The 16,616-nt window shown below is 37.7% G+C and overlaps 1 protein-coding gene across 1 annotated transcript; it reads left to right on the forward strand.

Annotated features, from left to right (window-relative positions):
* The first annotated feature begins 744 nt into the window (after window positions 1-744).
* On the forward strand, window positions 745-15,293 carry LOC148873174 (11-beta-hydroxysteroid dehydrogenase A-like). Its single transcript, XM_088966004.1, has 6 exons — window positions 745-1,290; window positions 1,405-1,597; window positions 1,699-1,784; window positions 1,899-2,030; window positions 2,152-2,316; window positions 14,758-15,293. Exons 1-6 carry the CDS (start codon window positions 1,108-1,110, stop codon window positions 14,947-14,949), a joined length of 951 nt encoding a protein of 316 aa, XP_088822130.1. The 5' UTR covers window positions 745-1,107; the 3' UTR covers window positions 14,950-15,293.
* Window positions 15,294-16,616: the final 1,323 nt, after the last annotated feature.

Raw genomic sequence — 16,616 nt, forward strand, 5'->3', positions numbered from 1 at the left:
AGTCTCAAATCCTTGCCTCTTCTATTCAAGAAAGATGGGGTCATCAAAATGTCCATTCAAACGTGACCCCAACTTTCTTAAATGGAAAATGTAAGGATTTGGGACTGTTAATTTTTTTTGTCAACGTTTAGATGGTTGATAAAGAAAACTAATTAAATAACACTTGAAGGGAATTTGCATATTTTTCAAATTCCACTTAACAGCTAGTTAACGACAAGTATTGGATTGTCACATTTTAAAAGTTCGGGGACCAAAGTGGCACTAGGCCTAAAGTACATGATACTAATCAGGAATTTTCTCTATTTCATTATTTCAATTTTTAGCTTATTTTATTTGATTATGGTACAAATAAAACCCAAAACAAAGTTAAATCAGAATTTACGATTTTTTTTTTCATTTACGCTCCCATACATTTATATTAATTGCAAATAAAATTACACTGCAACCAAAAGCAGCCTAAGGACCAATTATGTGAAAAGTAAATTCAGTCTCACCAAAATATTATGGTACGTAAATTTGATATTTGAAAAAGTTTACAACTTGTAATCACAAGTATGGAATTGGAACCCTTGTGATGCGTTTTTCTGTGCGCACTCTGAAGTCTCAACTGAACGAGTGAGCTGTAGAAAAAGACCATTAACCAACCCTTAAATAATAGCTAATGCTAGTCCTGCTCATTTAATTTTGAGAGAACTCACAACTTTGTCTCCACCTTTAAATATTGACAGCAACAGGTTTTTTTTTGCGTGCGTGACAATGTGTCAATAGGAAAATTTTTAGCTGTTGGGCTAGGTAAACTGCCCAGAAAGTGCCCAATCTAGAAACTGTCTCAACAGCGCAGCTTATGCTGTTGGGCCCCAACAGCCAAAGAGTTGACAGTGAATCACGGCCTACGGCCTTCCATGTATCATTGCGGTCCCTAGGCCAGATGTCACTTCATCTTATTCTAAGTGGAGGCCACTCTCATCAAGGCCGGCCATGATGAGATTTCATGGTTTTAGCAAAACTTGATTGATGTCTATATATGGAGCTGTTGGGTTCCTTCTCTGCTTCTCTCTCCTGTTCATTTTACTTACGTGTTCACCAAGGTGAAGGTGAAGGTGTGCCATGGCACTGGTTCAAAAGTTGTTAAATTTGGTTCTTCCCCCCGTCTCCCTATTCATTCTAAGTCTCGCCCTCCCTATACTGTTCATCTTCAGAATCCTCAATTGCATCCTGACATCCTTCTCTAGCGAGAACATCACCAGAAAAGTTGTCCTAATCACCGGCGCCTCATCGGGCATCGGCGAGGTGCAAAATCTTTCCAGCAGAGCTAGCTAGCTTAGTCACCATCAGCATCTTCATCTGCTGGGTTTCTGTTTATTGGCTTCTGGCTAATTGATCTATTTTAATTGGCTATTACAGCACTTAGCTTATGAGTATGGGAGGAGAGGAGCTTTTCTGGTCCTCGTCGCTAGAAGGGAGAAAAGCCTCAAGGAAGTTGCAAAGAGAGCAGCAGAGCTCGGCTCGCCTGATGTTCTTGTCGTCTGCGCAGATGTCTCCAAGCCCGAGGACTGCCAACGCTTCATAGACGAAGCAGTCAGCCACTTTGGGCGACGTAAGTGAATGCTCGATCGCAATAATTAATCTATGTAACGTAACTCCAGCTTCGAGTTTAATCAAGCTAATAAGGATCTGATAATGGTTGCGTTGATGCAGTGGATCATCTGATCTGTAACGCTGGGATCACTTCCGGCTGCAAATTTGAGGAAACAAACGATATCACAAACTTCAGACCTGTAATGGTACGTAGTTTAATTTTGATCATCTCTTCTTTTTCAATTATACAAATTAAATTAAACTGCATATGAACAAAGGATTATTATGTTCAGTAGTGTTTCTGGATGGTTTAATTACAGGATGTTAACTTCTGGGGATCGATTTATCCAACTTATTTCGCAATCCCTCACCTGAGAAGGAGTAAGGGAAAGATCGTCGTGAATTCTTCATTGGCCGGATCATTCCCCACACCGATGTTGAGCTTGTATGGTGTAAGGAATCTCACGTACATGGAGTTGTCTTTCTGTTCTGCTCCTTAGCAGCTTAATTAGATCCTCCTCTTTTGGGCCGGGATTTTAGTTCAGTCTCTCTTCTGTTTCTGGTGTCTTTCAGGCGAGCAAAGCTGCAATGGAGAACTTCTACGAGACACTGAGAGTAGAACTGGCTGGGGAGGTTAAAGTAACGACAGTAACTCCTGGGTTTATAGATACAGAGATGACTCAAGGCAAACACCTGTCCAAAGAAGGTTCTGTCAAAGTAGAACAAGAATGGAAAAATGTAAGATCATATCCAACTTCACTATTACTCTGTTATATTTTTTGTTTCTGTAGTGTTATAATATTAATTGAGGGGATGTTTGGAATCGTAGCCCTTTTTAAGAAAAATGGTGTCACGTCGGATACATAGGCGTTTTAATAAATGCCTGTGTATCCCGTGTTTTCCATAAGCGTTGACTGATGTGTACGTCAGCACATATATGAAAAATGGTGGTGAAAATTACTTTACCAAACAACATAACGTTGTTCACTGCCATGTGACAGAAGCGTTTTTTAATTTTTATTCAATTTTAAGAAATTTTAAAAACAAAATGGTTATAATTTACCATTTTATCAAAACAGATCTAAATTTATTTAAATAGATTGAAATATATTCAAACATATTTCTAAAAATATTATATACATGTGTTCTCTCAGTCCCGGCCTTGTTTCCACCAAGAGGGATGGAAAGTCCCCCATCCCCATCCCTAATGGGGCAGGTCCAACCGATAATCCATGAAATGGAGTAAATTGCCATGCCTAGATACCTTTTAATGAGTCAAGTATGTTAGAAATTTCATTTATATAAAACCCCATGAGATGGAAAATTGAAACCCAAACTTATTAAACAAGTTAATTCATAAGAATATCAAATTTTTGTATGGGATCAAGAAAACCGAATGATCTTGTATTACGGTACAAGGTATTTATAGATACAAGGTGAGAAGCCGGCCAAATGCCAGTTAGCTTAAACCAATTTGCAGTAACAGATTGTCCACTTGGAGTTAGGGGTGCAAATTGGGCTGGGTTTATGGTCAACGCAGTCCCGACCTTATAATTTGTGCTTAAAGCTTGAACCCGAGGTCAAGTCCGATTTTCCCAACCCAAGCCCAGCCCACCCTATAATTTGATGCATTTGGGTTGGTCAATGAACCCACACTAAAATTATACATATATAAATGTATTTTTCAAATATATATATATATATATATATATATATATATATATATATATATATATATTTGTATTTATGTATGTATGTAACATTTACATATATACACATATATATGTATAAATGTCTATAATTGTGCTGGGTTCGAACTACCCAAGGGCTAGGCCTAAGCCTGGTCCAAAAAATAAAAAATCCCGACTTCTTGGGCTCGAGCCCAGCCCGAGGATCAAAAATCCAAGCCCAACCCGTGTAAAATTCTGGGTTGAGCTGATTTCTGCTAGGCCTGCCCAAGTTACACCCCTACTTCGAGTAACAGATTGTACAAGTGGAGAAACCTCATAACTGTCTTCAGTTATCCCCAACACGTCCCCTCAAGTTGGAGCATGAGAGTGTCGAATGCCCAACTTGAGAAGTAGTGAAGTGAAATGATCTCGTCCAAAAGCTTTGGTGAAGACATCGGCTGGTTGATCCTAAGATGGTATATGGGCTGTGACAATTTTCTCGGACTAGAGATATTCACAGATGAGGTAGAAGTCAATTTCAATGTGTTTTATATGTTTATGAAACACGGGATTTGCAGTAATGTGAAGAACATCTTTGTTGTCACAAAATAGGCGCATGGGCTGAGGATGGAGTAGCCCAAGGTCAATGAAAAGTCACTTAAGCCATAGTAATTCGGCGGTAGCTGCTGCCATTTAACGGTATTCGGCCAATGAAGTAATCCGATGTGATAGCAATATCCCCTTGGGATTGAACTGGCGTCAAGGTGCCATTGGGTAACTGAACTGGTCGGGGTGCTACAAATTCTTTGGCTGTACATGTCAACTGTAGTGAGCTAAAAGGGACCATAAATGCTCCTGTATCTAGTAGCCAGTTGGAACGGGAGAGTGTACGTACGGAGTTGGCTGAAGCCTGGTTGTCATTGTGAAGCAGAGTCAAGAGTTGATATATGGTATTACTCTGCTGTTAATTCATACATTTTCTGATCTGAGGATTGCTTGAAAGTTGCCTTGTCTTTGTCATTTGAAGTAGGCTTTGCCGCAGATTTTCCCTTATCCTCCCATCCTGGTGGGTATCCTACCAGCTCATAGCACCGGTCCTTGGTATGACCGGATTTCTTGCAGTAGTCACATCGATATTTTGAACTCTCCCTTATTCTTGCTGCTGAATTTTGATAAAGAAGGGAAAATAATTAATTAAAAATAGTCGTTAATTAGGTAAAGTTGCAGCTGAAAATAGAGATCCAGATAAAGCTCTTCTTTTTATTTATAATTCACCAAGCTTGTCTCTGATCTGAAATGAAGTCAGCAATATGATTAGAAGTATAGCAATAGGTCTAAGAATTTAAATTGGTTAGTCTAGATAAGCAGAAATCATAGATTCTGAATCAAAGAGAGACTCCAACTTTAAAAATATATGGTTGTTTAGATTTTCTTTTTTGTTTCTTGTTTCAAGGTTTAGGCTAATTTTTTTTTGCAGTGCGGATTACATTTTCATTGATATAAATTCTGGTTTGCTTTTGTTTAAAACGTGACTTGTCTCAGAGAAGTATATCAGAAAGTAAAATGAAGTAGTCACTATTTTATAGAAATGAAAATGGAGGTAGGAGGAAAGATGATGTGGTTTCCGGTTAATATAAATCAGAATTTGTTCCTCACAGAGCACTTCTCACACTGACCTCATATTACATTTCAACATGTACTGGGAATATCTCCATGTATAACAATATTTAAAATACGGGAGATGTTCGGAATGTGTGGCCAGGACGTGCTATGAGGTGCTGCAAAATTCATATCAGCTATTGAGATACAAAATTTGCATTTCCAAAAAATGCAAATAAGATGAAAAGTACAAATTTTATATTAGGTATGAATGCAAGTCATAATTACAAACAAATGGATACAAGATTTGTATCTGATTAAGATTTGAACCGTAAACAAATAAAATCTTAATAAAGTAACAGCTCGTGAGCCCCACCGACCTTACCACGTGAGGTCCAACTTCCTATTTTTACCATTATTATTTTGTTGTTTAGTTGACTTGTTTTCAAAAGTTAGTTTCTATTTATATATATATATATATATTTATTCCTAACTTCTTATTCTATGAGTTAATTTGGATTTAAAAATAAATAAAATCTGTTTATAATTGTATTGGACCCTCATTAACCCCAATCTGGTGGTACCAAACCATATATCTATTTAAATCAACATATATTTATTGATAATGGTTGGTTTAATTAATATCATATTTTCATTAAAATCTCATAAATTCAAGTCTCAATAAAGTTATTTTTCATTTAATAATTTAGTAAAAATATAAAACATTCAAATATGATGGAGTCCAATCAAAATCTATGGATAAAGTTATCATCATCTATGAATCCTGTGTTGCCATTTCTGTTAATTTCTTATTACTTTTATCCAAATCCTTTTCGGTATGTCGTTTAATTTGTCACTTTCAATTTGTGATACATCGTGCTGTGAATAGTCTTCTGTTCATATGACCGATTCATCTCAGTCAATTTCTCTCAATTTAACATAATTTAATAAATTTTATAGATAAAATCCAATTCGAATGTTAAATATTAAAGCATCCCTCTCAACGAGAGGAGGAATCAGGAATGGGATGAGTCTCCCCGTGGTAGGGGGTCATGGACCTCACGTGCACCACCCTATTCTGTCCCATCATCCCATGCCATGAGCCCCCAGTAACGTGTGTTATGTAATATAATTTAGGTCTATTCGTTTTTTGGTTATTTATCCGGGTAAATATAATTATTTGTGTAAATTTTTCCTATAAAATATTTATCCGGGTAAGTGTGTTTATCCATGTTTTTTTTTTATTTTTTTAGGTAAACAATGTAATGACAATTTTAGTCATAAAAATTCATTATTAAAAGGGATATTTTTTTCCATTAAGTGTTAGCAACTTTTTTCTTACATGGAAAAATTATTTACCCACCTAGAAAAAGGGTATACCAGGAAAATAAACTTTTTTTGGTCTCTACATTAATCTGAATAAATAAACATAAAATTCTTGGTCACTGGAAATCAAAATTCTATTGACCCAACTTTCCTCCTCTCAAAATCCAAAAAAAAAAAAAACGCCTCCTTAAATTCATAAATATCTCATTCAAAAAAGGACCCTTTACTTACAACCCAAAGGAAGAAAGAAAGAGGTGGCAGTTCAATATAAATTCATAGAGACTTGACGGGGATGGCATGATAGAGACCTGAGAGGCCTAGAATTTTCAGTTTGACTTGAGCCAAACTCTTGGCTTGAAATTGAGCTTCGGCTAAGTTTGACGGGCTATGGATGGATGGATCAATGGGTTTCTTCTTCTTGTCTAGTAATCCCACCCAATAGTGGCATAGACACAGTTACTTTTAAGTTTCTATCGAAACTTTATCACTGCCCACAGGCGCAGGGGCTGTAATTCATTTTTTATTGGCATATTGCAGCATTAATTAGGGGTATTCATGGTTGGGTTGGGGGTTGGGTCGGTTTCCGTCATTTTCTTCAAGTAACCTGATCTAGTCAGTTTATTTATTCACTAAATCAAAACCGATCGACCCTGAAGTAAAATCTACTCAAATGTGAAGGGTTGGTTTGGGTCGGTTTATTGGTTTAGTCAGTTTTTATATATATTTTAAACTAAAATATCTATTTATATTTAAGTTTATTACTTTTTAGTTTTTATGTAAAACTAAAATATATATTTAAATCAATTATTTTTTATGCAAAACTGATTTTTTGTCAATATATATTTAAATTTATATAAAACTGAATTAAATATTATATCATTGTATTATATTTGTATTGGTTTTACAGTTTTAGTTTTTACCATAAATAACGATTATTTTTCAATGTTCAAACAAAACACAAATAAAATATATCAACATTTCACATATAGGGTAGAGACTAATTAATAATTACTTAAACATATAGGATTGGTTCAGTTCGGTTTAGTTTTGGTTTTCAAAAACCGAACCTAGTTGTCGGTTTATTTTCTCATACAAACCGAAACCTATTGGTGGTTTTGAAAAACTGACCAACTCAAGTTAGGTCAGACCGGTTTGGTCGGTTTGGTTGGTTTGACATTAATGTCAAACACCCTTAGCATTAATTTCCATCAACATTCTACTTACACTTCTCTAAGGTCCTAATTCATGTTTTTAACTGGTCATTAACTTTATGACTTCAATCCATTGATTAACTAGGTTTTTTGTCTAGCAAACTTGTTTATCTCACCATGGTTGAACCAATGTATGCACACTGACGTGGATGACACTTGGCCAAGCTGTTTAGCTTGGTTGATGTGGAAAACAGCGATGTGGTGTGCTACCATTCAGTGAGGAATATGACTATGGTGCTTAGCATCAAGGACAAAGAGGTGCATATGGCAAATGTCACATTCGATCAACTTAACCTCTTCCGTGTGGAGAACAGGGAACCAACCCTAGAACCTCGATTGGGGATGACTCCAGAGCATATCATGTGTCCCGTAAAATGAGGAGCACAATGACACTCCCTTGTGGGTATATAAGGGCACACCGCCCAAGGTATCTTCTCTCTTTTACTTCTAGCACTCTAGTTCCCTTGCTCTCTTACTCTCTTAAGCTCTTTAGTTCTACTCAGCTATGACCAATTCGTCTTCACTAGCTTATCCTATTTAACCTTCTCTTTCACTTACTAACTTGGGCATCAAAGTGTTAGAGTGGTCCTCCCTGGGGAACCATCTTGGGGCCTCTAACTCTTGTGTTAATAGGTCATTGTCTCCACCTCAGCTCATCTAGCTCATTAAGACATATCTGCTACTCGTCCACTTCAACTCAAATAGCATAAGAGTGGCACCATTTTGTGGGAACCTATATAAAAAGCCTTCGGTTTCTCTCTCACTCTCTCTCTCTCTCCTGACTTGACAACAATGCCTCTGATGGGCTCTCACTTACACTCCCTTCCATGGGCTCTCACTTCGAGCATGTCACATCGCATCATGAACCACAAAATCAGCTATTGATGCAAGAGCAACTCTTTGGTAGCAGGTCAATGACTTTGTTACCTTCCTTCAGACTCCAGGACAACACGTCTTAGTGTCCTAAGCTTCCCTTTTAAATAAAGGGCACAACAAGGGCCTGAGGTACCAAGGAAGAATCAAGATGAGTGATAACCCTCATCTTGCGCGATCCGAGGCCAATACCTCAAACCAAGGCTAGAACGCTCACTCTCATAGTCTAGTGCTCTAAGACATGCATCCTCGCCAAGGAGCATTTAGGATCTCAGAACCACCAACGACAACATTGTTCTTACGTTGAGCCCAACTTAATTAAAGTCAGGTGCACCCCCACCATAACCAGGCAAGCAAGTTGATGTCAATACAGTGAGATTTAAGATATGCATGAGCACTTGAATGAGCTCGAGAGGAGCCACTTGGACCATCACGCACCAACTGGGGAGTCTGAATTAGTAAAGAGTTGATCCTCACTTAGGGCATCATGGATGAGGTCCCCCATCTGAGTTCAATCCCCTACAATTTGAAAAGTATAACAATACCACTAACCCCATGGACCATCTAGATGGGTTCAAAGACACTATACACCTACATGGAGCCTTATATGCCTTAATGTGCAAAGCATTTGTACTTCTAAAGGGAGCAACTCAATAGTGGTACTTTGCGCTACTCCCTTGATCTATTACTACCTAGTGTAAGTTTGAGGACCTCTTTTCAACATAATTGATTAGTAGCCTAAGATACTAGAAAATGACTACTAACCTTATGCAGCTGAGGCACAAGATGATGAATCCCTTCGAGAATTCTTAGTGAGATTCAATGTTGAGTCCATCTAGGTTCAAAACTTGCACTAGTCTACAGTTGTGCATACTATGATACATGACCTCTGAGTTAGTTGATTTGTTTCTCTTTGGGGAAGAAGGCCCCATAGGATATGCCTAAACTCTTGGCCAAAGCACAAAACATCAATGTCAAAGATGTGTAGGCCAATTAGAGATAAGCCAATGAAGAAAGGGCGACCTTAAGTGTTAGGAGCATGATGACCACCACTTTAGGACTACAGGTCGAGGAGCTCCCTACCAATCTTTAGAAACTTCATGCTCCTCAATACCTCGGGTTGAGATTCTCATGCAAGTTAGAGACCGGTACTTTATCTGATGACCCAAGAAGTTGAAGTCTTAGGAAAATAAGATAACCCGAGACAGGTACTACAAGTTCCATAGGGACAATGCTACGACATAGAGGATTGTTGAGACCTCCACAACAATATTGAAAGCCTCGCTAGATGAGGCTACCTCGATGGATATGTCACTGACCGTTGAGCCCCTTGCAAGAGTAACCCAAGCTATGTCGATACACTCGATGATGGAGATCCCCCTCTTGTCAAAGTCATTGTCGTAATTTTCAGGTGAACGGTTGGAGAGAGTTCCTCAGCCTAAAAGGCTTATGCTTGGATGAACTAGGTAGAAAGCTGAGCTTTGAAGAAGTCCAAGGTGAATGTCCCCTATCATGTTCATTGAGGACGACCTAAAGGGGGTTCAAACACTCCATGATGATGCGTTGGTAATCTGATCAACATAGCCAAGTATATGGAGTATCGAGTCGTCATCGACATAGGCAACTTAGCTAACATTATTTTTGATAAGTCATTTTAGAAGATGAAGATTAAGCGGGAGCATCTATAACTAGCCAACACCCCTCTGGTCGAATTCACCGATGATGCCCTACAAGAAGTATCACCCTATCGCTGACAATAGAGGAAGGACCTCAAAAGGTCGCCTTGTTGGTAGAATTCCTAGTGATCAAAGTTGAGTCGTCATACAATGTCATTCTTGACTATCTGACGTTGAATACCCTCAAAGCCTTGGTGTCTACATATCATCTTGTGATGAAGTTTCCAACTGAGCACAACACCAACGTCGTTCGAAGAGATCAACATATTGCTCAATAGTGCTATGCAACATCTCCCAAAGGGAAGGTAACCTCCTAAGAAGCTCTTGCCATTGATCGGTTAGACCTTTGGGACAAGCTCTGAACAGTGCATCAAGCCTATTGAGAGTTTGATTCAAGTACCCCTATTTGACAATGACCTGGAGAAAAACTATCCAAGTAGGCTCTCAACTCGATGACGACCTCCAAAGAATACAATACACTGTTCAGTAGTTCTATGAAGTAGCTCCCAAGGGAAATTAGCTCCAATGCCTTTGCTTGGTCTATTGTAGAAATGCCTGGGATCAACTCCTAGATCATAACCTATCAACTCAATGTCGACCCACACTAGCAAGTTGTGCAGTAAAAGAAGTTGAGCTTCACCCCAGAGAAGTGATAAATAATAAACGAGGAACTAGACAAACTCTTCGCAACTAATTTCATTAGAGAAGTGACCTACTTGGACTAGTTGATAAACATGGTGATGGTGAAGATGACCAACAAGAAGTGAATGATCTACATTGACTTCATTGGCCTTAACAAGGCCTACCCCAAGGATCACTTCTCTCTATTAAGGATAGACTAACTCATTAATGTCACATTGGGACATGAGCTATTCATCTTCATGAACGCTTTCTTAGGTTACAACCAAATCTAGATACACTCTTCAGACCAAGAGAAGATTGCCTTCATCACAACCAAGCACTATACTACTACAATGCCATGCCCTTTAGCCTAAATAATGCCAATGCAATATACCAAGGCTAATGAACATGGTGTTCAAAGGCTAGACCGGATGAAATATTGAATCTTATGTGGATGATATGTTAGTAAAAAGCCTTAAAGTTGAGCACCATTTAACTAGCATATGATTTACGGTGACTCAAAGGGGGATTGAGGCCAACCTAGAAAAAATCTAAGCCATCAGAGATAAGCCATCTCCAAGGTACATTAAGGACATGCATCGCCTTATAGGTCAAATCACCACATTTAGCAGGGTTTATGTCCAAGTTCACTAACCACTACCTCCCTTTCTTCAAGGCACTCAAGAAGATAATGGATTTTGTAGTGGACCAAGGAGTGTAAATAGGCCTTTTAGTAGCTCAAACAGTACCTCTACTCATTGCCCTACTGATCATGTCGATCCTTGATGATTAGCTATTCTTATACCTCTTGGCTGACGATAATCAATTCGGTCTTCGTCAAGGAAGAACATGGTGTACAAAAGCCAATTTACTTCATCAACAAGGTGTTGTTGGATGTAGAGAATAGAGACCCGAACCTAGAAAAGGTTGCCTTAGCCCTTGTGACCTCAACATGCAAGATCAAACCTTACTTCCAAGCATACAACATTCACGCCCTCACCGATCAACCTCTCAGGTAGGTGTTATAGAAGCTTGAGATTTCAAGACGACTGATTAGGTGGAGTTTAGATCTCGATGAGTTTGACATCAAATACACACCTTGGTTGGCGATCACACCACTAGATCAATGGTAAGTTTAAAGCATGGAAGCCCACCATGGTGAGATATCTATGGAAAGTGAAAGAGCTCATCTCCAAGCTGTAGCAATCCACCATTCAACAAATACTATGATTCGAGAACCTCCAAGCTAACACCTTGTCTTGATTACCCAACTTGTCCAACTCCAACCTCAAGGGCTCTATTCGTGTTGATACTCTCTTCCAACCTAGCATTGATGAAGTAATACTACTTGCCTTGCTCGTCTATTCACAACCAACTTGTAAGATCCAATCTTCCACTATTTACATGATTGCATCCTCCCAGAAGAATGAGCCGAGGCTAGGAAGATCGTACACAAGGCAACTTGATACTACATCATCCAAGGGAACCTATACAGGAGGTTTCACACCTTGCCTTATTTGAAATGCCTCAATCCCAATGAAGCGGATTACATGCTTTATGAAATCCATGAGGGAATCTGCGGCAACCACCTTAGAGTCAAATCATGAAGCAAGATGTTGTATGAATATTTCAAAAGTGTGAACATTGTTGAGGCATTCAAATATACCTTATCACCCTGTGATCCCCTAACACTGATCAGTGGTCCATGACCCTTTACCTAATGAGGAATCAACATCCACAATGCATTTCCTTTTGTAGTTGGTTAAAAGAAGTTTCTCCTTGTTTCCATCAACTATTTCAAAAGTGGGTGGAAGTCGAATCCTTGGCATAGATGACAACCAAGAATTCCCAAGGATTCCGCAAGGAGCTTGGTATAAAATAACTATTTACAGTTGTTCACTGCCTACAAAGCGATGGTCAAACCAAAGTTACAAACTACACCTTCTTGCATGGGCTCAAAGTGTGGTTGGGCTGAGCCAAATGAAGATAGGTCCAAGAGCTCAAAAGTCTACTTTGGGAATACCGCACTACCATTAGGACAACTATGGGAGAGACCCCTTTCAATTTGAGTTTTGGCACATAGAAAATAATCCCAATGGATATTGGTGCTCTCACACTTTGGACCAAGCACTATGATGAGGTAGCAAATGGTGAAGGACTCTAAGCTAACCTAAACCTCTTGAAGGAAACTAGAAACTGACTTCAAATTAGAATGACTGTTTACCAACAAAGAGTGGCCAAGTACTATAATGCTTGGGTTTGTAGCGAGCAGTTTTGAGTGAGAAACCTCATGCTGAGAAAAGCCATAGTACTTGAGCCCAATGTCAAAAATGTAGGACCAAATTGGGAGGATCCGTATAGAATCACTAAGGTGCTAGCACCGAGCTCTTATCAATTGGAAGACTTCGACAAGATTGTTATAGCTCGCATTTGGAACTTAGAAAAGAAAACTTGAGGATGTATTACCAATGGAAGGCATTGAACTTGATAGCGTCCATAAGCCTTGTACTCAAATCATTTGCTTGCAATGGCATCCTCATATTTCTCTCAACTTGTTTGCAAATATATAATGTTGCTAAGCACTAACAACATTATACACACTGAGCACTAATCACACGCACACTGACCTTGTTGAACACTAATGGCATCAAATATTGACCTTAAATTGAGCCTAATTTGGGTAAGGCATGGAGGAATGGCATCCCAACCACCCATTGCTCGAGGATAACCAATTCAATCTTTGCCAAGCACCGGGTTAATATAGCCTCAAATGATCAAAGACCAATGGAATAGAGCCCTTGGTCCCAAACCAAGGTTGGCCAAGCCAACCAGAGATTGATGGCTAGCCCAAATAAATATGATAGGTCCGTGTATGTGCTCTTGGCACAACCTCACGTAACCAAGCTTCCACACTTGGTTTATAAACAATCATGATCTTCCTTATAATGCCATCTCGGAACTATGAGAGCCCAAACACCTAGGGCATACCTTATCCTGAGCTAGCACAACCCAACCCCTAAATGTAAAGACCCCGGTCCAGCTGGTGAACAAATCAGGTCATGACCGATATAAAGAGAGGCCTCAGCCCAATTTGAAGCAAAGTCAACACAGGATGGAAGAGAGTAAAAGTGGAAGAGAATGCTGAAATTAAACAAACTCTCTATTCATATCTTTGCATGTTCAGATTTGCAATGCAAACGAATGTGGCCTTAAACAAAAAACAAAAATATGTTGTTTAAATCAAGAATTCAAGAACACATTTTTTGTTTCAGTTTTGGAAACAAAAAGCACATGTATACCCAAGAATATGTTTCTGAATTTTTTGTTTTAAGAATCAATTTTCTTTTAGACTAGATGGTTTTGATTTGTCCTTAAAACTAGTGAAAAAGTATATAATAAAAGAAATATTATCTAAAGCTCACCATGACTTTTCAAAACTTACAAATAGATCCCTACAAGTGAGTTTTATTGTCCAAGACTCACATTCCGTTAAGATTTCAATTAGATCACAGTTAGTGATAATTAATAGAAATTGTCCACATAATCATTCCAGTATTTTATTTGACCAAACTACCCCTGGATGGCCAGTCAAGCTTATTAAATATTTTTCATAACAAAATTACCTCTGACTCAAGCTCGGGTCCACACCAGGCCCACAGCAGTCAGGGGTAATTTTGTTATAAAAATATTTAATAAGGCTGATTGATCATTTAAGGGTAGTTTGGATATGTAAAATAGTTAAATGCTCACATAAACAATTTCCATTAATGATCTCTAACGGAAATCTTAATGGAAGGTGAATTTTGAACAGTAATACTCAAGGACAAGGGGCTCTTAATTTGGGGGGTTTTGAAAAATCATTTTAAATTTAAAAGAGAAATCCCATAAAAGTCATGGTAAATTTAGACATATATGATGTCAAAAAATAAAATAATTTACATTGAATAACTGTCCCTAACATATAGTAAGTGATGAAATAATAAAGGGTTCTACTATGATATAGAAAAAATATGATATCTGAAATACTTTTGACCAGTCAACTGGAATAATAAATGTGATAGCCAATCAGGTGTTATTTATCAAAATTCATGGGTGGGTTTTGATTGGTCAAAACTCTTCCCATACCATATCTTTTCTGCATCATAAATTTTCCCAATAATAATATATCTGAATTAAGGAGGGCGTGGTTTTGTTGGGTGGCAGACTATTATTGGTGCAATGCCAGTGATGAGTGCCGGTGCATGTGCGAAGGCTATAGTGAATGGAGCATGCCGTGGAGATCGGTACCTGACTGTTCCATCTTGGTACAGGGTGGCCTTCCCATTCCAATTCTTTTGTGCAGAGCTGGTTGCATTCTGGTCTCGGATGGATTCAAGATCTACTTATAACAGCTGAAGTTTCTTAACTAAATGGCTTATTGCTCTGTCTTTTAATCGATTAAGTATTTAAATAGTAAAATATTAAGGGTATAATTCGGCCATTAAGATCCTTAAAAACTTATTGGCTGAAAGACAAAGCAATAAGCTATCAAGTTCAGCCATTTCAGCTGTTACCGAACGACCCCTTAGATTAAAGTATACTGATTTGTGTCCTTAAATTAATATAAATAACTAAAAAGAGGAATGGTTGTCTTCCTTTATTATTTTATATATCAACATCCTATGCTTCCTTTATCAAACATTCTCCTATACTTCAATATCATTGCATACTTTTAATCCCATGCTTCTTCCACGGTGCAATGAACTAGTTTCCTCTAATATGTACTCAGAAAAACATTTTATTCTTAGGGTGTGTTTTTCAAGATTAAAACAGCTATCACATCAACAAAAACAATATGATCTTGATGTACGTTGCAGTTGCTTTTGTTTTGAAAAGTAACATTATACATATTAGTGAACATTCCTTAATATCTAAATTCATAAATGTTCTCCAATGGCAGTGATATAAAACTGTTGGGGCTCACTCACACAAAATATTATAAATCGATCAAACCGACTTAATGGAACCGGCTTGACCCTATAAAACTTTTGGTCAGTTTTGGTTTAGATAATGGTAAAACCCAAAGATAACGGTTCTATTGCCCAATCAAACCGACTTGACCCAAGAAATGATTGCTAATAAGGATCCTCATACACTTGTATGAAATAGTTGTTTTTATCACTTTGAATTTTGTTATAGATAATAGAAGATTTCTTATAAGCAATAGGCTCTTCGTTAAATATTGGAAGACATTCCCAGTCATCTTCTTCCTCAATAGTTATTATTAATGAGAATAGCTACTTCAAGGCTTACTCCAATAATAAAGTTGGACTGGTATAGTTATTTATAGGAGCTTATTCAAGAAGTCTTCATAAGATCACCTTCATCATACATTGATTTTTTTCACAAAGATGAGCATTTCGAACTAGAGTCCGATGTGTTGATTTTCAACTTGGCCCTTTTAACATTTTACCTTGCTATTTGAAGAATTTGGATGCATTAAGTAGCTTCTCTAATTAATATTGCTTCGCATATAACCTTCCATAAAAAGCTCTAATTGATAAACTGTTTATTGTGTTAGAAAATAGATTTGAAGAGCTTTCTAATAATATATAGTATGCATTATTTATGAAGAATTCATTGCTGAAATTGGGCCATTATTTTTTAAAACTACAACATTGTTTTTAATTAAAAAAATAAAAATAACGGAGTAATGAACTTGCAAGCTCTTACTCAATCTTCTTTAATACCAATTGTTGTAGCTTAAATCATAAAGAAAGAAAACAAAAGAATTTCTCAAGGGAGTAAGAGAAAAAAGAGAAAATAAATAGAATTTCGTTACTCAAATGTGGATTATAATGAGACAACAAATTTGGCGACTCACACAAAAAGGGGAAGGAGACTCGCTCATCCAAAGAAAAGAGGACTTGCTTAAGAGAAGAATCTCTCTACTCTTGAAAGAAAGTTCTAAGCTTAACAAAACAAAGGTATGAACTTGGATGCCTCATACTTAAGATTAAATGGCTTTATTTAGAGAAACAAGCACTAGCTACTGTAACATTTAATGTAAGAACTGTTAGAAA

The sequence above is a fragment of the Nelumbo lutea genome, chromosome 1 (genome assembly GCF_056320005.1).
Source record: "Nelumbo lutea isolate HS-2025 chromosome 1, American lotus-T2T, whole genome shotgun sequence".
Taxonomy (NCBI): domain Eukaryota; kingdom Viridiplantae; phylum Streptophyta; class Magnoliopsida; order Proteales; family Nelumbonaceae; genus Nelumbo; species Nelumbo lutea.

Coding starts and splice junctions, on each gene's coding strand:
- LOC148873174 (XM_088966004.1), top strand. CDS start 1,108: ATGGCACTGGTTCAAAAGTTGTTAAATTTGGTTCTTCCCCCCGTCTCC. Junction 2,031..2,151: donor CGATGTTGAGCTTGTATGGT/GTAAGGAATCTC, acceptor GGTGTCTTTCAG/GCGAGCAAAGCTGCAATGGA. Junction 2,317..14,757: donor TAGAACAAGAATGGAAAAAT/GTAAGATCATAT, acceptor GTTGGGTGGCAG/ACTATTATTGGTGCAATGCC.